This window comes from Desmodus rotundus, chromosome 6 (assembly GCF_022682495.2).
Source record: "Desmodus rotundus isolate HL8 chromosome 6, HLdesRot8A.1, whole genome shotgun sequence".
In the NCBI taxonomy this organism is placed as follows: Eukaryota; Metazoa; Chordata; class Mammalia; order Chiroptera; family Phyllostomidae; genus Desmodus; species Desmodus rotundus.
The window spans coordinates 50,106,916-50,134,071 of NC_071392.1; the positions used below are offsets into that span (position 1 = coordinate 50,106,916).

Below are 27,156 nucleotides of genomic sequence, written 5' to 3' on the forward strand. Positions count from 1 at the left end.
CTTATACACATGTGGAATCTGACAGTATATTATGATGTTTCTTTAGAGTCATATTAATCTGCATCTCACAGGGTCTGGAGGTGAGAGGGCGGCACAGACAGAAGCACGAGATCATGGCTTCCCTGAGTCATAAACTGTTCCGGAGGCCTATACTATTCTGCTGAGGGCGTGTTAGGAATTAGAAATAGTTTGATTCCATGAGTCTTATGCTTATTGATTTGTAAGTGATGGCGCTCCAATCTTAGTTTTATAATATTTCAAGCTTTTAAAAAAATTTTGGAAATTTGATGTAATTTCCAATTATCGACCATATTTTAGTTTTTAGGGTTTTTTTTTTTTTTTTTTTAGTATGTCATTTGTGGGAAGGGGGATCACTAAATTGTGAGAATGAGTACCTCTACTTCCAAAGGGTCGAAGGCTGGTAGATTAAATCACTTTTTAACACAACAATGATGAAAATTGCAAGGGTTTTGTCTTTTGTTTTTTAATTCTATAGCAAGATATATACTTTAATTAAGGTTTTGCTGGTTTTCAGTTACTTGAAAGTGTAATTTCCAGACATGGCCAGAAGAGGCCTCCACATGTCTCTGGCAGTAAAGCTGTTCCTGAAGGCTGATTCTGGGAATGAATCTGAGACTGCTGAGTTAAGCAGGTCAAGGACAGCACAGATCATATGTGATCACAACATGTTTCTGAAAGTCTATTCAATGTTTTCAGCATATATGTCTATATCAATAGCACTTGCTTTGTGCCAGGCATAAGAGGTGACCGGGTAGAATCTTGCCTCTAATGTGTACCTAATGTAACAGTGGTTCTTATATCCGAGTGAGGCCTTCCTGCAACTCCTGTCAAAGACACATGGGTTCTGGGGGTGGCATCAATTTTGAGGTGTGCACAGATGAGACATCTGCAACGAATCTGGGCTTGTGACTTGTCATTAGGAAGTAGTGGAAGGAACAGTGTGCCGGTTCCAAGGCTAGGCCCTAAGAGGTCATGTGTGCCTCTGTTGTTAGGAGAATTAGCCTGGGCTGGACTGTTAGTGGAGGGGGGATGCAAGAAACTCAAAGCCAAGAGCTCCGCGGCCAGACCCTCAGAACTGTGAACCCATAGGTGAGCCACCTAGCAGACGCAAGAACAGGCTCGACCTGTATCAGCTGGATATAACCCATTCTAGCACAACCTCCCTGAAGACCTATAGAAAAAAGATCAATGATAAATAGCTATTGTTTTTAAGGCACTAAGTTTTGAGGTGGTTAGTTACACACAGTAGCAAAATAATATACCCTAGTTATAACCATAGCAATCAAAAGATGATTACTGATACTTATTTCAGGAGAAATTATTACATTAAAATATTTAAATAATATGAGATTCATATGGCCTATTTTGGAAATAATTATCAGATTTTTTTTGATGCTTGATGGAATTAGTATAAAACAATGACTCTTCCTATGATATTAATACTTCTCTACCAATCTATTATGTTTTTGTAAGAAATGTACACCAAGACAGAAAGCATTAACTCACAGTCCTTCTGCAATGCACTCTAGTGAAAGAATATTTCCTCTTAATTCCTCTTTGTTACTTGTGTTGCCTTCTGGAGTTAAAAATGTTGGTGGCCTCTCTCTATTTGATTTAGCTGAAAATGAGAAAATGAATATGCATGAAAAGTTATGAATATGTATTTTTAGAAACACAGTTCACTGCCTAAAAAATCTAATCCCTTTTCAAAACTATTTAACATTGTAAAATTTGTTAAACTACACACGCACACTCTCTGCCTTACAAATAGCTGTTGCTCGCTCAGCCAGGAATAGAGACATTTGGGTTGCATAAGCACTAATGATAGTAAGAACTATTCTCTTTTCATATGTTTTGTTAATTTGGGTTATATTTTTATGAATTTTTTGTGAGTAGGTAAATTTCAAAATGTAGACATAGAAAAGAAAATCATATTCTCAAAATATACATCACTTAACATTAGTGCTCAGGTCAAAGTGAAAATTGACTATTTACAGTCTGGAAGGTGTTATATTTTTCTTGAAAAGTATGGCTATGGACAGGCTATTTTGGTTTATACCGGGGGCTACATTACACTCAATTCCATAGATTAGTCATGGAGATAAATCTGTGGTAGATGTTTAACATATCAAACTCCCCGCACTGCAAGGTTTATGGAAAACAAAACAAAACTAGAAAGTTACTGAGAGGTCTGGCAAACTTTGCCATAAATTAAGTGTAATAGTGGGGTTAAAGAAACTGAAATTGGTTCCCTCAATGAAAATATAAAGAGGGCCCAAGGCAGAGCTCTGAGGGAGATCTAGGCAGGCCACCTCCTTTCTCGTGGAGGCGTTGCCTAAATGTGGCCTTATATGCTGATGAACTCTCAGAAAAACTTAAAGTAGAAATCACCATATTCAGATTCTACAGCCCTTTACAGTTTTCAAAACTTCAACATATTACCTATTTGATGCTCACGAAAACTGAATACAATGTAATATATGAATTATTCTCATTTCTCATAAGAAAAAGTTGAATATAAAAAAGGTATTACTTGAGAGAAATTAGAGTTTTCCTAAGATTTTAGAGATAGTAGGGGAAATCTTACCCTTCTGAAATCGCGTTGGGAATGGTTTTGAGGGCTATATCTTTAAGGAGTATATTAAAATAAAATAAGACAGGAGTTGTGGTATGTGTACTGTGGTCATTGATAGAATCTTAATGTTTTTTTACTTCACATCTCAAAGCTAAAAAATTAATACAGCAGAAATTCTGCCTTATAGATAATTAAGAAGACCCCATATCCAGAAACCATAATTTTCATTGATCAACTCTATATCTGAGACCACCCACATTCCCCTTAAGGAAATCAAATTCTTTCCTTTTTGAAAGAACGAAGTCAAATGTTTTATTTTTGGAGATATTACTTCCACTGAAGATAGTGACTGGGCTTTAAACAAAACTAAGAGAAATACTATTGCTAATTTTATGATATTGATAATGTCATGTGAAAACAGATGGAAAATATGACTTACTATCAAAATCCACTTAAGGTTAGTTGCTAAAGGTTACTAAGATTTTGAACAGTTAGTATTCAAACAGGTTAATGCACCCTCCCAATTCTTATTTAGTTCATGAGGAAATTTTATGAACAAGACAAAAAATGAAAAATATAATTCTGAACATACATGAAAAAAATTTTCCAAATCACGTGAAATGATTCTTTATATGAAAACAGCTATAATAATTTTTATTATTACACATACAACATGGAAAATGTTTTAGTGGCATGTTTGCAAGCTTATAGCTAAATTTCATAAAAAACATACATTTATTCTAGTGGCATTACACACGTAACTAGGGATTTCATAAAGAAATAAGGTTAAATAGCCATGGAGGTGAAGTTAGTGAACTAAATTCTACAATGAAGGAGAGAATATCAGTTACAATCACCATAACTCACCACCATAAACCTCAGTGTCATTCAAATTAGCAGCTATAGTGTCATTCAATTCATCCACTGAAATAAACAGAACATTATGAAGATGTAAACAGTAGGGGAGAGGTATTGTACAAGAAAGTACTGGGCAACAAAAACAAACATACCAAGGGCCATCCTCACCAACTGAAGAGTGCTTTACATTGTACATGACTAACTTGTTAACTTACTCAGTTACCCCCAACCAGGGTTATGTGAACACACAACTGAAGCTGCGGGACTGCCAATTAAAGGCATCGTGGGGCATAAAGCACATCCAAATGTGCAGAACTGCAAGTAGATTCATAAAGTTATCAGGGAAGCAGATACGTAAATACCAGCGGAGCATGGGGAACATAGTATTTGGGGTATGCGTGCGTGCCCTTTACAGCACGCATGCCAACACTTCAGTCGCTGTGCACGGGCAGTTTCCTGATCAATGGCTCTCCTGTTATTTTCAGTCAGTAGTATCTAATAGTTACTATTTTGCACATATTTGTACACATCATTGAAAGACAGATTCAGGAAGCTAAACTCTTACCTGAAATCACCTTCACAGAAATAGGTTGCTTCTGCTGTATGGTTTGAGTGTGGTTAAATCTGGCATAACAGATATAGTCTTCACGGGTATCCTCTGGGAGAACATTGGAAAAATAAAGGTCTCCATTCAGACCCTGGGAAACCCTCTCGCTTTGTGGAAGTCTTTGAAAGGCTGGAGAAAGGCAGAAAGATAATATAGGTCATTCTATCATAAAGTGACCACTTCCCAAATTAGCAAAATAAGTGTATCTATTAATAGTTCTATGAATTTCACTTGAATATTTTTTTCTATAAAGCTTTTTAAATAAAAGCATATAACTGTAAGCAATAACGACAAAATAACACATTAAAACTCCAATTGTACCTGTTGACTCTAATTTCTCTGCAGTCGAGCAGAGGTGAGATTAGAGTTGTACAGTGAAGTTTTTATGAAGCAAGTGTAAGCCAAAAAAAAAAAGTTTGGCAAAAAGAGTTTGCATGGCTTTTCCTAATATTTAAGTAGTTCCTAATTATTAAACACATATACACACATGCTTTGGAAAATGCATTAAGGAAGCTTGTAAAGATGTTAACTTGGGTTGCATCTTCATAAATGGTCAGACATCCAACACTGTGGAAACACCTAACTGTAAGCTAGGCCCTGTGCAAGGTGTCGGCCACACTAGGGTCCCTACCATGTCTGAGCTTGTCTAACGGAAGAGTCAGGCAGCAAAGGGGCAGTTAACAATAGGGTGCAATGATGACACTATTTAATGCTGCAGACTACCCAGCCTCCTTCACCTCCTCTACTTTTTCTTTTCTGAGTTACTTATCACCTTCTAACATATAAAATATTTTATTTGTCATATATATGGCTATGGCCTTTCTCCCCATGCTGGAATTTAAGTTCCAGGAGGACTGAGACTATCAGCTGCTATGTCTACTGTTGCAGCCCTGAAATGCAACTCTTTCTTCACCTTGTCCTGCGGACACCACTCTCTGTCCTCTTATATCAGCGATGCTCCTTCTTATCTGCTTTGCTGGTTTCTTGCTCAATTCTTGGTCCCTGGGGGGCTGCTGGTCTCAGTTCCCCAGGCTTTGCTCTTTACCACCTGCTCTCCCTCCCTCTTTTCTCTCATCCAGCCCCTGGCTCCACACACAAACACTGCTGGCTAGAGTCCAGAATCTTTCTTCTGACTGCTGTAGCTCTGACTCCTGCTGGGCATCGCTCCATGGATGTCTCATAGGCCTGTCACATCCAAAACCCTGATTGCTAGTCTCCCAGCAGAACCATGTACCACCTTAACACGCTAACCTCTTTGCAGAGGAGGATTGGAGGGTGGGGAGGCAGAGCAACAAAATAATTCCCTCAAGGACAGGGACAGGTGGACACATGTTAAACTGCCTAATGGATGACTTCATGTCTGTGCCTTAGTTTCCTCACCTAAAAAGTGGGAATAACCAGACATACTTCATAGGGTTTTTGTAAAAAATTGATGAGATAACCCAAGTAAGGTCCTTAGCAAAGGGCCTTAGTAAATACCCAATAAATATTAGCCACTGTTGGGGATTAAACTGAAAAAAAATCCAAACAGCCTGATTTCCTCTCCTCTATAGGCTTCTGTTGTTTCAGGACATGGAAATTTCATTTTACCAGTCGTTCAGTCCTCAACTTTGGAGTTACCTTTGATTCTTCTCTTTCAGGCCCCCATCCCAACCTCAGGAAAGGCTAGAGGGTCTACCTCCAAAATATATGCAGAATCTGACCAATTCTTACCCACTCAGTGCTACTACCTGAATCCAAGTCACCGTCAACTTTGCCTAGATTATAGCAGTGGCCTCCAAACAAGGAGGCCTACTCTCCCTTTGTCCTCTCTATTGTCCGCACATAAACCGAAGTGATGTTATTACTATTTGTTTGGTTTTAGGTAAAGTCACTCCCTCAGTGTCTCCTGCTTCATGCAAAGCCAAGCCAAAGCCCCTGCACTGGGCCTATGGACTCATCTGACCTTTTCTGTCACTCTCCCTTTGACACACTACTGACCTCCCTGTTGCCTTTACACACACCCAGGTGCTCCTGTCTTAGGGGTGTGCCCCCCGTTTTTCCCTGCCCACCCACATATTTAGAGGCCTGCCTTGCTCTCTTATTCTGTTTAGTCTCTGTTCAGAACTGCTATTTTCCACCATAGCACTTCCTGCTAACTGACATATAGTTTCTACATTCATTTATTGTCTGCTTCCTTCTCTACCCCTATCTATTTCCACAGCATAGAATATAAGCTCGAGGAGAGCAGGAACTTTGTTTGGTTTTTTAGAGCAGTGCCTAGTACATAGCAGGTGCATGGCAAAATCAAGCAAACGAATGAAATGACATGTTATTTATTTAAATGAGCATTTATTTTCCTGAGCACCTCTAAAACATTTTATGAATCACAAGGGGTAATGATTTATTGTGACAGCAAATAATTATAAGACTCTTTAAGAAATAAAGTTCATACTTTTAAAACTTACAATTATCCATCCAGAATATTATAGGTGGTGGTAATCCAATTGGGGGTCTGCAGGGAAGTACCAAAGACTGGCCACTTCGAAGTGTTATTGGTTCAAGTTTTTCTTTGGTCCACAATGGTGACCCTATGAAATAAAATAATAGCTTCTAAGTTATTTCTGCATTGAAAAAGAAAAAGAGCACTAGAAAGAAAGACAAACTAAACTTTTGGGAAAATAGTAATTCGTTTATACACATTAAGATAACAAGAAATTATTTTTTAAATACAATGTTAAAAGTTTAAAAAATGACAATTTTCATTCACTGCCATTAGTAGTATAAATTCTAAGTCAGTGGTTCTAAGATATATATAAAATATATATTTTATTTATTTATTTTTAGAGAGAGGGGAGAGGAGGGAGGGAGGGAAAGAAACATCAATGTGAGAGAGATACATTGATCTGTTGCCTCTTGTACACCCCAACAGGGGGCCTGGCCCACAGCCAGACATGTGCCCTGACTGGGAATTGAACCGGCAACCTTTTGGTTTGCAGGCTGGTGCCATACCAGCCAGTGACTAAGGACTTATATTAAAAAAATAATTAAGAAGATATGTAATGATTTTGTTATAAGCATGTTCATCACAAAAGAATGAAAAATATTTAAATGTCCAAAGATTTGTAAAACAAATAACATAACTGTACAGCTACACCTTTGAATATCATACAGTATAAATTACATAACTATATTATTTATAAGATTGATATGAGAATATATATATCATAGGTAAGTCAGAAAATGTCATAAAGTAGCACTTCAGAATGAACTTGTTTTAAACACATACAAACATATCTAGAAAAAAAATGGAACAGTAAAATTATTCTCTTGAATGGAAGAATTCATGACTAATTTTAAAATTTATTTTTGTCTATTTATAATTGATTTTTATATAATGAACATGTTGCACATGTAGTAAAAAAAGCTTTTAAAATGACCAGAGCTGCCAATAGTCACTTTTCTTTAAATACACGCTCTTGGGCTGTAGACAGGATTTGGGTACAGACCACTGCGATATCAAGGCAGTGAGGCCACTCTATCTCCACCTAAATTTTGAAACAGAAATGTTAAAAAAATTATACTTAGACCTCAATTAGCCAATTCATACTAGACATATTTCCATCTGGCTGTAGGGAGTTTGCTCATACATAAAATACATAAGAAATTAATAATTAGATCAATTTGGGAAGGAAACACTTTTCTTAGCCATTGTGTTGTTTAATTCTGGCCTTTACAGGTAAAAGACATACTGGATTGGTAAAGTAATAGGCTGAGGAGTTTAGGGGAAAGTGGAAAGGAATGATAATTTTCAGGTAAACAAAGCCAGAATATTGGAATCAAAGCCATTTCTTTCTTGTAACAGTATCTGGACGGCGTAATGGATGCTGTCTCAGAGCCGTACTTGAAGAAGGTCCCCCTGTTGGTGGACAAGTCCCACTTACTAGATGGACGGACAACAATGTTATTTGAAATTGCAGCTCCACGTTCGTTCCTAGCGGTACACTGATAGACGCCTTCATAGGTCTCCGCTTTCCCTTCGCTCATGATGTTTATTATGAGGGTTCCTGAGCCAGGCTTCATGGTAACGAGAGGGTCTTTATCTATGTCAAAGTGAGTCCCATTTCGGGTCCAGGAGAAGCTGCCCGATACAAAAAGGATTAAGCTTGTTAATGGTCCAGAAAAACAGGATTACTTACTATTTAACAAATTCCTAGCAGTTTATGGGTTTCCAGAAATAGTTATTAGATTTTAATATTCAGTAAAAAGCAATAGGCTCCATACCTAAAATGTTTCCTTGAATCACGACTTACAAGAGAGTGCCGGCCACACATCTTAAGGCACATGTCTTTATTAGAACTAGCTGCCATCTGACTCAATAAAAAAAATAATGCACATGAACTGCCTGCCATTTTTCAAAGAAATACAGTAGGTCTCCTAGGCACACTATCTTAGAGCTTCATTAGCATTTTTATTGTAAACTCTGGTGTTCATAGCTTTGACAACCTAGCTACAAAAATTTGCTCTGGGCTGAAATGTGACAAGAAAGGACTTCACAAGTAATCAGACAAGTTTCAAGTTACCAAAATGCAAAGTGTAGGTTGCGGGGAGGGGAAGAACTATGAGTTCAGTGGTGTTTTAAATGTTGGTTATTAAAAGTGGTAATTCTACATATAATATATTTTAAAGAATTTTTAATTCTAGAGATGATTTTGTAAATTACTTAGGAAGTATTTCAAATTAACAACTGAAATTCTTCTTTCTCAGTTTTATTTGTACAGAAGATTCCCTTATATAAAAGTCACAGTGCTCACGTAATTTAATACTTTATCACTAGTCACAAATAAACAATGAACATACTCATACAGAGGCATGAATCTCCAAACTTTACTGTGTTTGCCGGGCCCACATGGATTTCCCTTCCTCTTGCTCTCCTGTAGCAGTAGTGGTCACAGCTGCTGGGGTAGCGGGTGGTGGTGCGTGCTACTGGCATGTACTGGGATGCTGCTAAATAACCGGCAATGCGCGGGACAGCCCATCCCACAGTAAAAAATTATCTGGCCCACAATATCAGTAGCACTGAGATGAAGAAATTCTGTTTTACAGAGAGTTACAGGAGGTATGGAGTGAAATTAAAAGGGAACTCCATCAAATGACATCACGTTAGGGCTTGAGCACTAGAGAGTTTCTAGTGATATGGCAGAATATATTGGTTTGAAGCAAACCTTGATGAAAGTTTTTGATATACTTCAGTATTTGTACCCATTAATTTTTTCCCTCAGGTGCTAGTCTGTGATAGTTTGATAAGGCCAATAATAGACAAACTCAAATAAAATATTTAGAAACTTTCATTTCTTTATTACTTAAACATTTAAATTACATTTTAATAATAATAATCCGACTCTCCCAAACCCCTATATATTACTGGACAAGTTATAGATTATCCACTAATTAGCCGTGAGGCCTTGGATAAGTTATCTAGGCATCAGTTCCCCATCTAGAAAGTATGTTGGTCGGACCAGATCATTTCTGTATCTCCCCCAACTCTAGAACGCCACGCAGTGCTCGCTGAACCTGGCCGAGTTTGGAAACCCACTTAAGACTATTGTACAGACCTCTCTAGAGATAGGAAAGACCTTATAAGTCATCAAATTCAATTTCTTTATTTTACAAATGAAGAAACTGAGGCCCAGAAAGAAGGGATTTGCCTGTGTCATAAGTCAATTAGAGCCGCTAGAAGGTTCTTTCCACCATCTCCTCACAATTTCTGAGCATTTCACACAAGGCATGAATACAGAAATGCAATCATCTGGATTTTCAAGGACAAACTGACTAACTAAGCAGAGACAAAACAGTGAAGCTACACATGATGCTTGAGCGATGCACAGGAACTTCGATGTTCATGTCCACGCTTACTTTAGTTACTCTAACAAAGCGGAACACACACCCACCTTGGAGGAGGTTTCCCTTTGGCCTCACATTGGATTACAATATTCTCTCGCGGGTCAATAATGTAATCTTTTGGAGACTGTTGAGTAATGGTTGGAGGTTGTACCACTTAATTGTGGAAAGAAGAGAAATATAAAGAAATATATCATTTAATATCATAATAGCAATCCTTTTTTCTTTATCAAAGTCACCCCAGACTACACGTGCTCCAAATGTTTTTAGAAATTTCTATGGTGGCAGCACATACCCAGTCGATTTTTAACCTGCAGTCTCCTGAAACTCGGAGGTCAGGCACCGCTTCCTTTCGGTAACTTTATATGTACCACTCGCAAAGCCCATTTTCTCCCACTAAACGTCTGGGAGAGGAATTACCTATACAAGTTTAATATTAAGACAGTTTCTTTTCTGATGTAACAATGAGAAATTCCTTCCTCTGGTTCCTTTTGTTCAAACAGGCCTTTCAGTGAAATTCCAGTTATGAAGAAAATTTGCATTTCTTAGGAAAAAGTAACTGACTTGTAGTTCATTAGCGAGCTCATGTAACTTAACACACAAGGGGGCAAAAGTAGATTTACAGTTGTGAGCACGCAAAACAGTTTATTCTTGTGCTATTATTTTTTAATTATTGTATTATTTTCCATACGAACAACTGTAAACATACTTTGCCCCACCCTGTATGTTAAGAACAAATAAATTTGAGAAGCTGATGTTAAAAAGATGGTTACATTAGAGACTTGACATGTCTTATTAGAGCCAGGATGCTTATAGGTAGCTGGTAGGAACAAAGATAAAAGTCGTGTTTGGAGATAAATAGATCTGGGAAGTTCTCTGTTATAGGAGATAATATTTCCATTTCACTCTTCAAAGTTATATATGATCACTTATTACATAAATCATAGGGGAAACCATTATGACCTAGAACAATTTAATCTGAAGAAAGCTGGTATCTGGACATCCAGCACTTCAGCCACTCTAAAATTACCATATTCTTCCTGTGAATCAGAATTACAGAGGGTTAGAACAGGTAGGGACTCAAAAAATAATCTATTTCAACTTGTTTTGTGCTTAGGGCAGCAACTAGGTTTGACTAGGAAGGCACAACAGAGTCGAGAACAAAACTCTCCTGGTTGGAACCACTGACTTGCCCGAGGTCAGGGAGAGCTAGCGGTTCCCAACCAGGGGCAATTTGCCCCCTTCCCTTGGGGGACATTTGGCCATATCTGGAGATAATTTTGGTTGTCACCTCTGGGGCTGGGGTGGTACTGGCACCTATTGCAGAAGCCAGGGACGCTGCTAAACATCTTACAATGTATATCCCCTCCCTGGAACAAAAATTACCTCAATCATTGAAGTTTTTCATGTTCGAGATCTCCCCTTTCCTCCCCGCCCATGCACTGTGCTTCCTTTGTGAAATTTCTTCCACCTGCCAGCCAGGTGCTTCCTTAAGCTTAATAACTGCCCTCTGCTCTCATCTGTCTTTACTGTGGTTCATTGTTGCCAGGGTTAAATTTTTTACTTCCATGTCTAGGTCTCATAGCTCTGCAAACATGGTTCTCTTCTCTTGCTTTGTCTCCAGTCCTGTACTGTCCACCAGACATCTTTTACTAAGTATCCAAATGACACCTAAGATACAGATCAAAAGCTGAACCCATCATCGTCATTACTTATTACGCAACCTACTACATGCAGGACCCTGGACAATATCAATTTCCCCTCCCTTTAGCAAGGTCCCCCCCTCCTCATCCTCCTGATACACCAGCTGCTCTTCTCAGCCTCCACAACAACACAGAGCCCTCATTCTTCCAGCTCTGCAGGTTCCCAATATTGCTTAGTAGTTTGGTCTTGTGGCTAAGAACTAGTCTGTTTCTTTTTACCAGTTTTGAGACTTCAAGCAAGTTTTTTAACTTCTATGTCCTAGTATCCTTAGAGAGAAAATGGGGGGTAAGAGTAGTGTCTAGTACCTAGAGTCACCGAAAGGTTAAATAAAATAAGTTGTGTAAACTGCTTAGTACATGCCATTACTACAATGGTTTAGTGATGTTAGCTATGTTTACATTATTATCAAATAATTTTATTTGGACCAGCTTCACCTCTGAGTGATCCTTTAGGTTCTAGGAGTATACAGTTAGGGATGATGGAAAGAACCCTGGAATTTTACACCTAGAGAATAGTGGACGTAGGTGGTAGGTGAGGGATTCTTAGAAGTGACTCAGCCCAATTTTTTGTGCTTTTCTGCAAGCAATGGAGGTGCAAGTCTGGTGGTTTCAGACCCACAACTTCTATTTACCTGTCAACAGAGCTGGCTTAAACGCCACTCCCAACTGTCAGGAGTTTACCATCTAGACCACAGGTGGCAAACAGAAGGCCCACAGGGGGCAAACACCTGGCCCTCCATCCTGTTTTATCCAGCCCTGCACCTCATTTCTACCCAGTGGCAGCACTGAGCTCTCGCTTAACTGTTAAGGAGTAGTTACATTTATACAGTCCTAACATTATATTCGGCCCTTTGAAGGCAACCGTGAGGCTGATGTGGCCCCCGGTGAAAATGAGTTTGACACCCCTGATCTAGACAGTGCTTAAATCACCTGGCAACTCACAAATGCAGTGAAGTAATAAGGGAAAAAGGTGATTTTATATAATTTCCTGCTTAATGCAACATCAAAGGGTTTTTCAAATGCCTGAAAACTGTGTTTTAGGTATATGATAGATGCTGCTCAACCGTCAGAGGCAGCAGAAGTTTTTGCTTAGAGGAGGCCACTCAGAGACTCTGTGAGGGAGGGCCGTTCATCGCCTTTTGCACATTTCAAAACAATATTCAAGTTCTCCAGGCCATTGTACAGATGACACCTGGACACACTTGTCTGCACAGCTCACAGGCTGAAGAAGGATAAGAGGGTACACAGATGCCGACTTGGATGAAGTGTCTGCATGTATCCACTTTCTAAAAGATACCAAAAGACATGTCTGTATTCCAGCAAGCATTTAATAGTATTTTGAAGCAGGCAGTCTTTCTCTTTACATTTTGTGGATTTTCTCATTGAGTTACATCAGAAGTGAATAAAGCACAGAAGTTAGTAGAGCATAATATAAGTAAATGAAAAATAGTAATACCTGAGTCTTCAGAATTCATGCAGGGACTACATTAACTTGCTTCTTGGTATTTTAATGTTTAGCCACAGTAAGTATACATGCTTAAAAATACTTTAGTCACAAAACACAAAATTGTACAATTTAATTCACACTGTTCACTCAAAAACAAAGACATGGCCAAATTTTCACACTGCCTAGTAATTACAGAAAGACACTTACAGTCTTCAAGAAGTTTTGCTTTTTCCCATCAATATCAGCAGGTGAGTGGGCAAATAGGATTAAAGAAAACCAAATGTTAGTAATAAGAATGTTAGAACCCTGAAGATAATAGGGGTGTCTTGTCTATTTGATTTGACCTAAAAAACCAGCAGAGCACAGTTTGCAGTGGTGAAGTTGTAGGAGCAACTCCCATGCATGGCCTTGTTTATTCCTGAAGCAGTCACCCACATAACATATGGATGAACCAAAAGGAATACTGTAGGCAAAAAATGGTTCTTCCAGGAGTAAGAATGGCTAATTCCATTCTCTCCAAGTTGTACAGGACAAGTAATTACTTTCGATTTGAAAAACTGTTGAAATCTACAATTAATTTGAGTGGCCACATACTTTGTAGTGTCTGATCCTATTATCCCAGACATCACGATGCACTCGGTGATGATCCTTAACAATGGGATGTGGCTGCAGTGACAGTGCTCCACCCAAGCCAACTCCAACACTGACTCTAGGTTTTTATATTTCTATGGTTAATCCCCAAATCAGACTGTTAGCATATTTTTGCTTTCAGAATTCCTTCATCACCCAGGGGTAGCAAGTAGCCACATCAAGGAGCAGCTCATGTAGAAGGGATATAAGGATTAGGGGCAGGGAAGAAATTACATTCGTATGCAATTCAAATGCCTGTCACTGGTACGAGCAAAGGTTAATGCAGGAGCGCCTGCGTTGTCCGTGACTTTCTTTTGATCATGGTTCTGCCTCTTCTCCATCAGCAGGGATAATTGAGTTAGCCCTAGGTGACTGTTTCCCTGTGACTGTTAGATTGAGCAGTCAGATAAAGGGGGACTATATTTAACAAAAAAGACAATAAAAGCATTTCTCTCCAGTGCTTTTCTCTCTTTCCTATATATCTCTTAGGGCAAGTGCTTACTTAAGCATTCCAACTCCTAAGAGCATAAGCAATCATTTTATTTGAAAATTGAAATTAAAGTCATTGAAATAATATTTTTGAATATAAGTAAAATATTGGATTTTATTGTACTTTAGACTTGTAGAGGTAGAGCAAAGGCATTCAAAAAAGTGTGGGGCAAACCACTTATTAATGTCTTCCCACTGGCAGTTGCAACCTCTTTGGCAAAAATGCCATCCCAACAATTAAATAGTCCCAGGAAAGTGTTACCTTCCCTGCACCTTGGAAAGCTTGCCAAACAGATGTCTACTTCAGGAAGCTAATGGATTTAAAGAGGTCATGCAGATTAGGGATAAAGAATGAATCAATTCTGAAGTATAGTAATTGTCCAGATTTGAAATTCTGCTTTCTATTGCAAGAAAAGTGACCAGTTGAAATCTAGCATTACGTTTATTTTTCATAAACAGGCCACCCAGACCAGGGAGAGTCCAGCATACATTTTACTAATTAGGAAAAGGGTAGGCTAATATAGTAGCTGTTACTTGCTCTATTTTAAATAGTGTTTTTGTAGATGACTTGTTTTATTTTCAAAATTTACATCTTGATCTTTGATTACATTTTTTAAACACAAAGGACCCTTGGCTAGGCTTTAGATAAGATACATTTCCTAGCCCTAAATTCATATTTAAGATTCAAAAATCAAAGGTGAATTTTGCCTTGTTTGAATCAAGAGTAATATATTATGGGCAGTTTGGGGATGTAGAAGCGGTGTGGGGGTGGCGGAGAGACCGTCTCCCGGTCTTTTCCAGAGCACTCTCAGCATATGAGAGGGTGAAGAAATGGGGAGCTCTCTACAATCATTTTAAAATAATTCATATAGCTCTCTTGCAGGACTGCTTCTATAAAGAGTCCCCTGTTGGGAGGATCAGTGCAGCCCACAATTCACTCCTTCTTAGGCCCCCAACCCCCAACCCCCCATGGTACACAAAAGGCACCTGAGGGAGGAGAAAGATAATGATAGGGAGGGTACAATGTGTATGACTGTTTCAATGGCTGTTTCTGGGGTGTGATTCTTCATAAACACCAGGTGCTGAAGGTAAAAGCCAAATTAATTTTGATTAGCTTTCGGTATCACACAGACACCTTCTCCATTCACACAGTTCAGAGTGATGGTAAATGCCGGGGAGGTTTTGACTCCCAGGCCTAACAGCTTTAAAACGTTAATACTTACGATCAAGAGGTACTTCCAGTGCACTAATCATCTGGCACAGGAAGAGAAACAGGGCCACTCTGCCTGCAGATAAGCGCTTCTTTTTCGGCATTATTTTAAGCTGCATTAGCTTAACTCCTGCTGAGACCCACAAACTGAATTTCCTTTTCTTCTTTCACAAAAGATTTGTGTGCAATGGCTAAGTAATTTTCATGCAGGAAACTGGAAAAGGATAGAATAAGAGTTATAGTGTATTAAAAAGAAGGAAATGAGTGGAAATCTGCAGCACTGAAAATAAGTCCTGGATTATATATGAACTCTAAAAGTAAGCTATTTTTTAAATATTTAACTCTCAGGATCAGAATAATCATTTATTCATAAACCAGCTGAAATCAGGTCAGAAATACTTGTGGTGATGCTAAGCAAAATCTGCCTACTTTGCCATCCTTACAGTCTTTTTCATTTTAAGTATCTGCATTTGTATCAGAGGCCGCCATGGTATTCTCCCTAGGTCATACAAATTTGGCTTACAAGTCAGTCCGAAAGTGTGACTTCAGGCTTATTGGCTTCTTTGTTCTAGAGATTATCTCAGGGAAACTCCAGGACATTGTTGTAAATTGGCTTCAAACCACATACACCGATTTGCCAGCTTAACCACCGACAATTCAGGCCTTTCCATCTCTTACCTAGACGGTGGCAACAGTATGGCTGGGCTCTGAGTTCCAGGCCTTCTTCACTGAAGTCACCCTCCTGAACAATTCTTATTAATTCTCCCTAAAGGGTCTTCATTGGTTAAACATTGGAAGTAGCCATATGGGATCTACCAAATAGAGTTCAATATACCCTTAAACAGCTAATAAAAAACCCTCAATAATTGGGCTTCATTTTATCCTATTGACCTTTATCTCCTCCTATTTCTGCATGACTATTTTTTTGTTTGACAGTCTGTTTCTGTTTTTCTTTCTTGTGTCAATGCCTTAAATTTCCCCACCTTCTTGCCTTTGTTTATTCATTTAAAAAATTTTATTTATTTTTAGAGGGAAAAGGAGAAAGAGAGGGAGAGAAACATCAATGTGTGGTTGCCTGTAGCATGCCCCCGACCAGGGACCTAACCCACAACCCAGGCACATGCCCTGACTGGGGATCAAACCAGCAACCCCTTGCTTCGCAGGCCAGCTCTCAATCTACTGAGCCATACTAGCCAGGTTGTCTTTGTTTATTCTATTCCTTCTTCCTTGAATACCCATTATACCATATTTCCTTATCAAAGTTCAGTTTATTTATTTATAGATCAGTTAAAATTGAAACATTAGCTGATCACTAAAACTAGAAGTCATTTCACCCCCTAAGAATTCCTGAAATTCCTTGTTTTAGTCATCACATATATTATATAGACAGATAGAGAGATAAATAGACCTTTCCAGTATGCAAGCTGCCTCCATTACTCCTTTAGCCAAGATTCTGTCTCTCCCATCTTTCTGTCCCTCTCCCATCACGTAGTGCAGTGCGCCGTGCACGTCAAAGTGTTCGCTGTACACGGGAGAGCATGAGCACAGACACAGAGCACAGCCTGGCCCTGCAGCAGACTCCCAGCTGAAATGACAGCTTTAATCGCGACTTCTCACTAGTGAAGAGAGGTGGCAGAGACCAACGGTTCTCTCGAGAAGGTAGGGGGATGCCATTGTTACAAACAAGGTAGCTCCAGCTTAATTACTGAATTATTTATGTGATTTTTACTATTTGTGTAATTGTGCATTTTTATAATGTCCACCTTTACTACTAAACTGAAAGCCTCTTAAAGATAGGGACTGCATCTCTCTTGTCTGCAGAGCCCATCACAGGACACATGGTAGCAAGTAAATTATTTAGTATTTGAGAAAAAAATGGAAGGAGGAAAGGGGAAGGAAATGGAGATTAACATCTTTGAAGATGAGCTTTTATTTATATAGACAGTCTCACCATAGTCTATCCAATTCTATATTTATATCTACTTGGTTTGAAAACCAAACTCTTGTCAATATGATCAAATTAGTTGTCATATTATGTCTGTGTGTGGAATAGAGTTTAAATGTGTACAAAGAAAATGAAATAGGAGTTCTGGCCAAGATGGGGGCATAGGTAGAAACCCTTCACTTCTTCACACAACCAAGAGGAGGATAACAACCAATCTAAAATCAATAGACAACCAAAAGTGTCAGAAAATCAAATTGCATGGAACTCCCACAACCAAGGAATTAAAGAAAAAATCAACCAGAAAAATGAAACCGGTAAGGCAGCAGACCAGGGGACTGACTCAGAAAAACTGTGGTGAGGCAGTGGACCATGCAGGCGGGGACAGCTGCAGGCGAAACTGAGACTCAGAGGTGACTGTGGGCTATGGAGGTTGCCGCAGTGGGAGAAACTTCCAGTCTCACACGAGAGTCCGTTGGAAAGTGGGGTAGAGACGAGCAGGTGAGCTGCACTGTTCCCTCTGTGGCCCCTCCTCCACAGGCATCTCCACAGCCCAGAAAAGAGGGTTGCCCTGCCCTTGTGAATACCTAAGGCTCTGCCCCCTTACAACTTATTAGGTGCACCAAGACAAAGAAATATGGCCCAAATGGAAGAAGAGAGAAAAACCTCAGAAAGAGAACTAAGTGATGAGGAGATAGCCAACCTATCTGATGGAGAATTTGAAGCCCTGGTAATCAAAATGCTCCCAGAACTGATTAAGCTTGGTTGAAAAATGAAAAAATAAATGAAGGATACCCAAAGTGAAATTAAGCAAAATATTCAGGGAACCAACAGTGACAGGAAGGAAACCAGGACTCAAAGAAACAATTTGGAACAAAAGGAAAAAATAAACATCCAATCAGAACAGAATGAAGAAACAAGAATTCAAAAAAGTGAAGAGTCTTATGAACCTCTGGGACAACCTGAAACATTCCAATATCCAAATTATAGGGGTGCCAGAAGGAGAAGAACAACACCAAGAAATTGAAAACTTATTTGAACAAATAATGAAGGAAAACTTCCCTAATCTGGCAAAGGAAATAGACTTCCAGGAAGTCCAGGAAGCCCAGAGAATCCCAAAGAAGTTGGACCCAAAGAGGAACACATCGAGGCACATTATCATTAAATCACCCAAGATTAAAGATAAAGAGAGAATCCTAAAAGAAGGAAGAGGAAAGGAGACAGTTACCTACAAAGGAGTGTCCATAAGGTTATCAGCTGATCTCTCAAAAGAAACCTTGAAGGCAAGAAGGGGCTGGAAAGAATTATTTGAAGTCAAGAAAGGCAAGGACCTACATCCAAGATGACTCTATCCAGCAAAGCTTTCATTTAGAATGGAAGGGCAGATAAAGTGCTTCCCAGATAAGGTCAAGTTAAAGGAGTTCATTATCACCAAGACATTATTATATGAAATGCTAAAGGGACTTACTTGTCTCAGAAAAAGAAGATAAAAAATATGAACAGTAAAATGACAACGGACTCACAACTATCAACAAATGAACCTAAAAGAAAAGAAAAACAACGAAAATAAAAACTACAAACAACTAGAACAGGAACAGAATCAGAGAAATGGACATCACATGGAGGGATTTCAATGGGGAGGGAGAAGGGAGGAATGGGGGAAAAGGTACAGGGAATAAGAAACATAATTAGTAGGCATAAAATAATGGGGAATAGATAAAAAATGGTATAGGAAACAGAGGACTCAAAGAACTTATATGTACAACCTGTGGACATGAACTAAGCGGGTGGGGAATGCTGGATGGTTGGGGGGCAGGGTGGAGGGGGGATAAAGGGGGAAAATTTAGGAAAACTGTAATAGCATAATCAATACAAAATACTTAAAAAAAGGGAATGAAACAATACCGATAACATGTTTTGCTAGCAATGGAGTTCTGATTTTAATTACAATTTTAGTTGGACACTTCTTGCTAAACAAATACAAAAAAATTACTGTGCTAAATATAGACATTATACATACATAAATATTTTGTGAATAAGACATCCATAGTATGTGGTTTCCTTTAAGATCTAGGAAATTTGGCTTTCCATAATATAATATATAAACAATCAGGCCCATTAAGAATTGAGAAACATATGGTATTTGTCCCTCACCTTTAACTGGAACATAATCAACAGAAGAAAAAAGCAAACAAAATATAACCAGAGACATTGAAGTCAAGAACAATCTAACAATAGCCAGGGGGGAGTGGAGAGGGGACAGTGGGCAGAGGGGATTACAGGAACTACTATAAAGGACACGTGGACAAAATCAAGGGGGAGCGTGGAGGTGGAGGAGGGAGGTGGGTTCGGCTGGGGTGGGGTGGAGGGATGGGGAGAAAAGGCATACAACTGTAATTGAATAACAATAAAATTTTTTTAAAAGAAAATAAGTAAATAAATAAAAAGAATTGAGAAGCAAATATAGAAGCTCACACAAACATTTCTAAGCAAAATACAAACCAGACTGTCTTTCTGTGTGCAAGGCATAATTCCATCAATTAGGTAAATTTACTTAGTTCTGTCATGATTTTCTGTTAAAATGCTAATTCTGAATTTACACAAAAGCTTCAGGGAAAATGAAAGTAACCAGCATAAAAGTTGATGTTACATACTGCACATACTGAGAAGACGACAGAATCAAACCCCGAGGAAACAAACGGCAAACGCGACTGATTTATATGTCAGGCTAACTGAGTTTACTAGACGTAAGTGCCTTGCTCTCTGAATAGGAGCTAGAGAGCTGACACACTCTCTCAAAGGTGTACTAATAAATTGCAATGCTCATAAGATCTCAGCAACTACATATAATTTCTCTTATACTTCTTCACTTATTATTTATTTTTCCTGGATGCCTAATGATTCATCCTTCAAAACAAAGAAAGCCATTAGGTAACTTCACATAAAAGAAAGTATCATTCAACCTGCTTTACCTTTTCAGAATATATATAGAATAAAATATTGCACATTAAATCACAGAAGAAAAATATTAAGAAAAACTGAGAAAGCACTTACTTAAAGAGACATGAGTAAATCCTCACAATGAGGGTAGGGTGTGAACTATGATGACTGAAGATGTGGTCTCTCTTCCAAGAAATTAACTGCACCAGCAGCCACAAAATTGTCTTCAGTGTAGGTTTTGTTTAAGGAGGACAAAGCAATGGCCCAGCCCATCCTCTGACTCCTGCCCATGGAAAATCACCCACTCCTCCTACGTATGCTGTCATAGGTGGAAAACCCAATGCCCAAGTCCCCAGCACTCAGTTAAAGTGAAAATCAAATTTAGCTACAAAATATTAAGCTTACTCTTTGTAAGAGTAATGTGCTCTGCATGCCTCACAAAGATACACCACTGCTTTTGCATTCTCAATATTGATGTCAACGCCCTGCCCTGCTAGGAGCCCATCTGCCTTACAGTTTACCTTGGAAAATGATGGCCATTCTCTCTTATAAGAGAATCATGAACTGAAGCTAAATTTTTTATGTAATTACATTAAAATGAATGAAACCCCAACTTGAAACAGCAAGTCATGTTTAGTCAAGGCTAAAGAGCATGTTAGTACAATATAGCTTGTAATTTGGAAAAAAATATTTGCCACAGACATTTTAAAGCATGCTTGAAGGAGAAAAATGGTAGGTTTAGCTTTGGAATATAAACCACCCTGACATTTGAAACCACATATATTGTTAAAATGACCCAGAGTAAGATAAACAATAAAGCCTTTTAATATTTCATTTAACTCCATTCAGAGCAACTTTTCACATATACCTACAGAACCTCTGGAAGAGAAGGGGGAAAATTCTCCTCCAGTAAACTTTTCATCATTAGAGAAAAAATGCAATTCACGGTTCCCTTACTGCTTTCTGCTTAAAATTCATATTAAATCATAGAACAAATGTTCCCCTGCATTATTTATTGTGTATTTAAAAAAAACCTAAAGCTGGAGAGCTTCCGGCCAAGAAGGAAGTGTAGGTAGACACACTCTGCCTCCTCACACAACCAAAAGAAGGACAACAACAATTTAAAAACAAAAAACAACCAGAACTGACAGAAAATCGAACTGCATGGAAGTCCAACAACCAAGGAGATAAAGAAGAAACATTCATCCAGACCAGTAGGAGGGGCGGAGACGGGCAGCCAGGGCAGGGAGGACTTGCGGCAGGGCGGTGGCTGGTGGACCCAGCAAGGTGGTGGATTGTGGAATGGGGCAGGCAGTGCGACAGCTAGCAGACCCCGCAGCCCCACATTCGCACATAGATAAACCGGGAGGAACAAAGGGGGAGCAAAACAGACCTCGCAACCCAGGGCTCCAGTGCAGGGAAATAAAGCCTCAAACCCTCTGATTGAAAACACTCATGGGGGTTGAGGTGGCAGCAGGAGAAACTCCCAGCCTCACAGGAGAGTTCATTGGAGAGACCCACAGGGGCCTGGAGTGTGCACAAGCCCACCCACTCGGGAATCAGCACCAGAGGGGCCCAATTTGATTGTGGGTAGCAGAGGGAGTGACTGAAATCCAGGAAGAGAGTGGAACAAATGCCATTACTTCCTCTCGGCCCCTCCCCCACGTATAGCATCACAGAGCAGCAATCAGCGGTACCCCGTCCTGGTGAACACCTAAGGCTCTGCCCCTTTATGTAACAGGTGTGCCAAGACCAAAAAAAAAAAAAAAGGCCCAAATGAAAGAACAGATCAAAGCTCCAGAAAAAATACAACTAAGCAACAAAGAGATAGCCAACCTGTCAGATGCACAGTTCAAAACACTGGTAATCAGGATGCTCACAGAATTGGTTGCATTGGGTCACAAATTAGATGAAAGAAATGAAGGCTATGCTAAGAGAAACAAAGGAAAATGTACAGGGAACCAATAGTGATGGGAAGGAAACTGGAACTCAAATCAATAGTGTGGACCAGAAGGAAGAAAGAAACATCCAACCAGAAAAGAATGAAGAAACAAGAATTTGAAAAAATGAGGAAAGGCTTAGGAACCTCGAGGACATCTTTAAACTTTCCAACATCTGAATTATAGGGGTACCAGAAGGAGAAGAGAAAGAGCAAGCAATTGAAAACTTATTTGAACAAATAATGAAGGAGAACTTCCCCAGTCTGGCAAAGGAAATAGACTTCCAGGAAGTCCAGGAAGCTCAGAGAGTACTAAAGAAGCTGGACCCAAGGAGGAACACACCAAGGCACATCATAATTACATTCCCCAATATTAAACAGAAGGAGAGAATCCTAGAAGCAGCAAGAGAAAAGAACACAGTTACCTACAAAGGGGTTCCCATAAGACTGTCAGCTGATTTCTCCAAAGAGACCTTACAGGCAAGAAGGGGCTGGCAAGAAGTATTCCAAGTCATGAAAGGCAAGGGCCTACATCCAAGATTACTGTATCCAGCAAAGCTATCATTTAGAATGGAAGGGCAGATGAAGTGCTTCTCAGATAAGGTCAAGTTAAAGGAGTTCATCATCACCAAGCCATTATTGTATGAATTGTGAAAGGGACTTATCTAAGAAAAAGAAGATAAAAGATATGAACAATAAAAATGACAGCAAACTCACAGTTATTAACAAACACACCTGAAACCAAAACAAAAGAAAACTAAGCAAACAACTAGAACAGAAACAGAACCACAGAAATGGAGATCACATGGAGGGTTATCAATAGGGGATTGGGAGGGGGAGAGAGGGGGGAAAGGTACAGAGAATAAATAGCATAAATGATAGGTGGAAAATAGACAGGGGGAGGGTAGGAATAGTGTAGGAAATGTAGAAGCCAAAGAACTTATAAGTATGACCCATGGACATGAACTATAGGGGGGGAATGGGGGGGTTGGGTAGGATGGAGTGGAGTGAAGGGGGGGAAATGGGACAACTGTAATAGCATAATCAATAAATATATTTTTTAAAAAGTGAAATAAAAACCCTAAAGCTTTAACATTAAGCCTAAGAAACCTGGCTCTTCTGTTGTTCACTTAAGGAGTCATCCTTGGAAAGGATGGAAAAATAAATCATTTTTCTCTCAAGTGAAAGATGAGATAAGTTATATTAAAAAAAATACCAGCTTTTTATTGGAACTGGAAGGCCATGCATTACTTACTGTTTCGTTCTAGTCAGTTCAATCTTCAGCATCCCAGTGTGGCTGGTTCAATGCTGATGGCACAATGTAACACGATCGACTCTCTGAGACAATAAATTTGTGACTGGATGCTCTTTGGCACACTAATTATTGCTCTGGTGACTCATCAGTGGCTGGCCTCCCTGATGGATAGCCAGCTGGGTGTGACATTATCTTGATGATGAAAGGTATTTTTCAGCAGTGAACCCGAGCATGGTTACTTTTCATATTTAATCAAATATTTACCATAAGGAATAAGCACATTAATGCCCATTTGTAGCCCATACTCTTGCTTTCAACCACAGATTTTGAGTCTGAGACTATGGAAGTGAGGCAGGAGAGTGAGAAGCTAGGAAAATTCCTTGGCAACTGGACTAGGGAAACTGAGACAGACAGCTGAACACAACAGCCTTGCAATTTACAGCCAGATACAGATGGTTGCCAGGGCGGAAGGCCCCCAGTGCCTGTCAAGGGGCAAAACTGGGAAAACAAGGACCTCACCTCCTGGGTAATCTCTTCGTCCCTGGCCTTTCCTCCCTGGAGGTAACATCTAGGCCTCAGTTGTGTTTCAGCTCCAGGCCCAGAAAAGCAGCAAAATGAGGTGGGCAATGCCAGGACCAACTGCAATGGCTAAAGACACCCTGCCCTGTGACTGACAGATCAGTGGAGACCATGACACTGAAAGGGCCACCTGGAGAAGTGATGAATATTCTGCTGAACCCTCCCCTGAGACCTCCCCTAAGATGAGAGAGAGAGAGAGAGAGAGAGAGAGAGAGAGAGCGCACTCAAGACAAAGGACCCAGCTTGTGCTCTCCCTGTGGGGAGCAGCCCACATCATTCCCTTCCTCTTCCCCCACTTCTTTCTCCACAGGCATGCATTTCCTAAACTCTAAGGCAATGGGGCAGCTGGAAGCTTGTCCCAGACTAATGCCCTGAACCTGTCCCCAAGGCCCCCTCTTCTCTCGGCTCTCCTGTTGCTCTTTCTATGCTAAGCCCTTCCTTGTCTTACTATCCCCAGCTTTAATAAACGTACTCAACAGTCATCTGGACTTGTCTTGTGAAAGCTTTTGTACATAAAGTCAAGAACGCACACATTACAGCTGGCCCTAGGTGGACCCCCTCAGGGCCAGGCCCCTGTCTGGTAACAGAAGGAAGGTTAGAGAGAGTGGACAATGACTTTGCATAATTAACACATCAACAAAGTACAAGGACATTACCATGAATGTACCTCAGAAAAAAGTAGTTTGAGATTATGTGACTACAGAGATGGTAATGATATCTTTCCCTCCCTCTCATAACCTCTTATTTTGCATTTAATCAATTGGCAAACAGAATTAACATGTTTAGGCACTCATGTTAAAAAAACACGAATGGTTTCTAAATATCAACAGATCTTCACAGTGGGGGCCTCTTCATGGTGGGTCTGTGAGAATGGTGCCAGCTGGAAGTGTACCACGTGCTGGCCTGGCCTCTTACAGGAACTGCAAGTCAGGACAATGTAGGCAAGACACATGTAAAAAAGTTAATTTTAAAAGTAGGCAACATATGTACATGTTACAACATTCGCAAGGTACAAAAGGCCATATAATTCAAAGTAAGCAATGCAGAAACCCAGTTTCTCCCTTGGGGGGGTTACTATACCAAGTTTCCTGAATCCTTCTAGAGATGTTTTATACATAAAGAAGTATAAAAATATATAAAACAATGTTTTAAGGACCCCTTGGATTTTGAAAAAAAAAATAAAGCCTTTTTGACATTGATGTTAGACAATCAAAAATACCAATGTCTTTTGATGAAATCTAATTATTTGCAACACATAAAATTATTTGGATACTGGCTTTCTTGTACTTCCTTTATTAAGCATGGAAATTACAAGAAAGGAAATAGTAGATAGTGATATAATTGAGAGAGCTAAGATAAAGGATAAAGCATGCTTAATGAAAGTCCATATGCTTCAGACTAATAGTGACTCTGACCAAGGACAGCACCTGTCCTACACACGCCCAGCCAGTTATGTGGTGACAGGTGTCAGCATCAGCTTCAGGAGTGAGAGAGCTAATTGGAAAAGAAAGGAAGGATAGAATCAGAGATAAAAGGAATAGTGCTTCTCAAAGGAAGCCTTCCTCACTCCTACCTGCAAATCCCACCACAATTAACTAAACAGAATGGAGAGAGGACTATACTGTGAAGGCTCACAGTCTGGCTTTCTGCACTGACCCCACCATCCTGACCAAGGTTAGAAGAATTAGGGCATGGGCGGTGTCTGAGCAAAGGCAGCAGCCACATGGAGACTGTGGGATGACTTGCGTATTTCAGAGGGCTGAAGAATGACTGATGAAATGGTAAGAAATTCCTTTCTCATGGGGAGAGTGAATATGAAGCCAAAAGAGAAGATGAGTCAACAATTTGGAGCAGGAAGAAAGGTCAAAGATCATGCAGAGGCAAGACAGCACAAGAAACCATGTGTAAACAGAGGATATGATGTATCATGAACAGAATGAAGTCAGTGAGCAGCAACAAAATCAGCAGAAATAGAAACAAGGAGTCTTTGAGGGACCACGGCATCAGTGGAATGCCTGACAGGTGATAATGAGTATCTGCTCCTATTGCATTATGATTACCAGGCCTCTAAAACTCTTGGTATCCCAAATGATGTTCTAATTCTCTATGAATTTTGTCAGAATAGTGACTGTGGTTGAAACGTCTTCCTGTCTCTCTGCTATCTGTGAATTCTAAACAAGCCTTCACTAACACGGTACAATGGGTAGACTGCTACGTCGGAGTCTCACAGGAAGCACTCCTCCCAGCATCCACACCCTTGTGTGGTCCCTTCTCACAGTGACTCTGGGCTTCACCACGTGACATGCTTTGGTCAGGCGGATTTTAGCAAGAACTACGCAAGATGAGGTGTGCTGAACATCTGCACACTGGGGGCTTATTCTCTTGTAATGTTCCCTTGGGGAAGTTTGAGCTAGACTAATGAATGATAAGAGGCCCATGGAAAGAGACCCTGAAACATGAATGACCATCATGGACTTTCTGGTCCTAACTGAGCTCCCAGCTGAAGGCAGTTAAGTGACTTGTTAATCCACAAAATCTGCATCTGATTCTGTTCTGAAAAATCTCCAAACACAATCAGATGCTAGCCATCTGAGGGTTAACAACTGCTCAGAATTACGATAAATAATAAATTATTGTTGTTTTAAGCCACAGATTTTGGAGGTGATTTGTTACATAGCGCAGATATCTGAAACAATTAATTAAGATAAATGGAGGTTGGTTGTTTCATGTAATCAGAAAGACCCTAATGTGAACCCCTTAGAGGATCCTTAATGATTCAAATACACAGATCTCCTTACAAGAGCATGATTGGAACCACAGGAATTCTAATTGAATAGTACGGTGATACAGGTTTTCTCCTCTAAAGTGATGTATCATTTTTTTCTAGATATACTTCCTTCTATATATGTTGGTGCAACCAAAATGCACAGACAAGTTACATTTCTCACGCAAAACTTATACTCAGAATAAACAGAAGACAGTTACCACTGATGTCTAACAAGTTTGTTTACACTAAAACAATTGTGGATTATGACTAACTGAGAGTCTTAGGCATTATAATGATTTATTTCTAATGCAGAA

General features: G+C 39.6%; 1 protein-coding gene across 1 annotated transcript in view; it reads right to left on the reverse strand.

Moving 5' to 3' along the window:
* The window catches only part of NRCAM (neuronal cell adhesion molecule), a 322,984-nt gene that overhangs the window by 68,963 nt on the left and 226,865 nt on the right, over positions 1–27,156 (reverse strand). The window contains exons 3-10 of the mRNA XM_053926256.2: positions 15,434–15,634; positions 13,299–13,316; positions 9,992–10,097; positions 7,985–8,181; positions 6,509–6,631; positions 4,020–4,190; positions 3,464–3,520; positions 1,528–1,639 (exon numbers count right to left, since the gene is read on the reverse strand). Coding sequence (XP_053782231.1) covers positions 1,528–1,639; positions 3,464–3,520; positions 4,020–4,190; positions 6,509–6,631; positions 7,985–8,181; positions 9,992–10,097; positions 13,299–13,316; positions 15,434–15,539 — 890 coding nt within the window. The 5' untranslated portion in view covers positions 15,540–15,634. The remainder of the gene's footprint in view (positions 1–1,527; positions 1,640–3,463; positions 3,521–4,019; positions 4,191–6,508; positions 6,632–7,984; positions 8,182–9,991; positions 10,098–13,298; positions 13,317–15,433; positions 15,635–27,156) is intronic.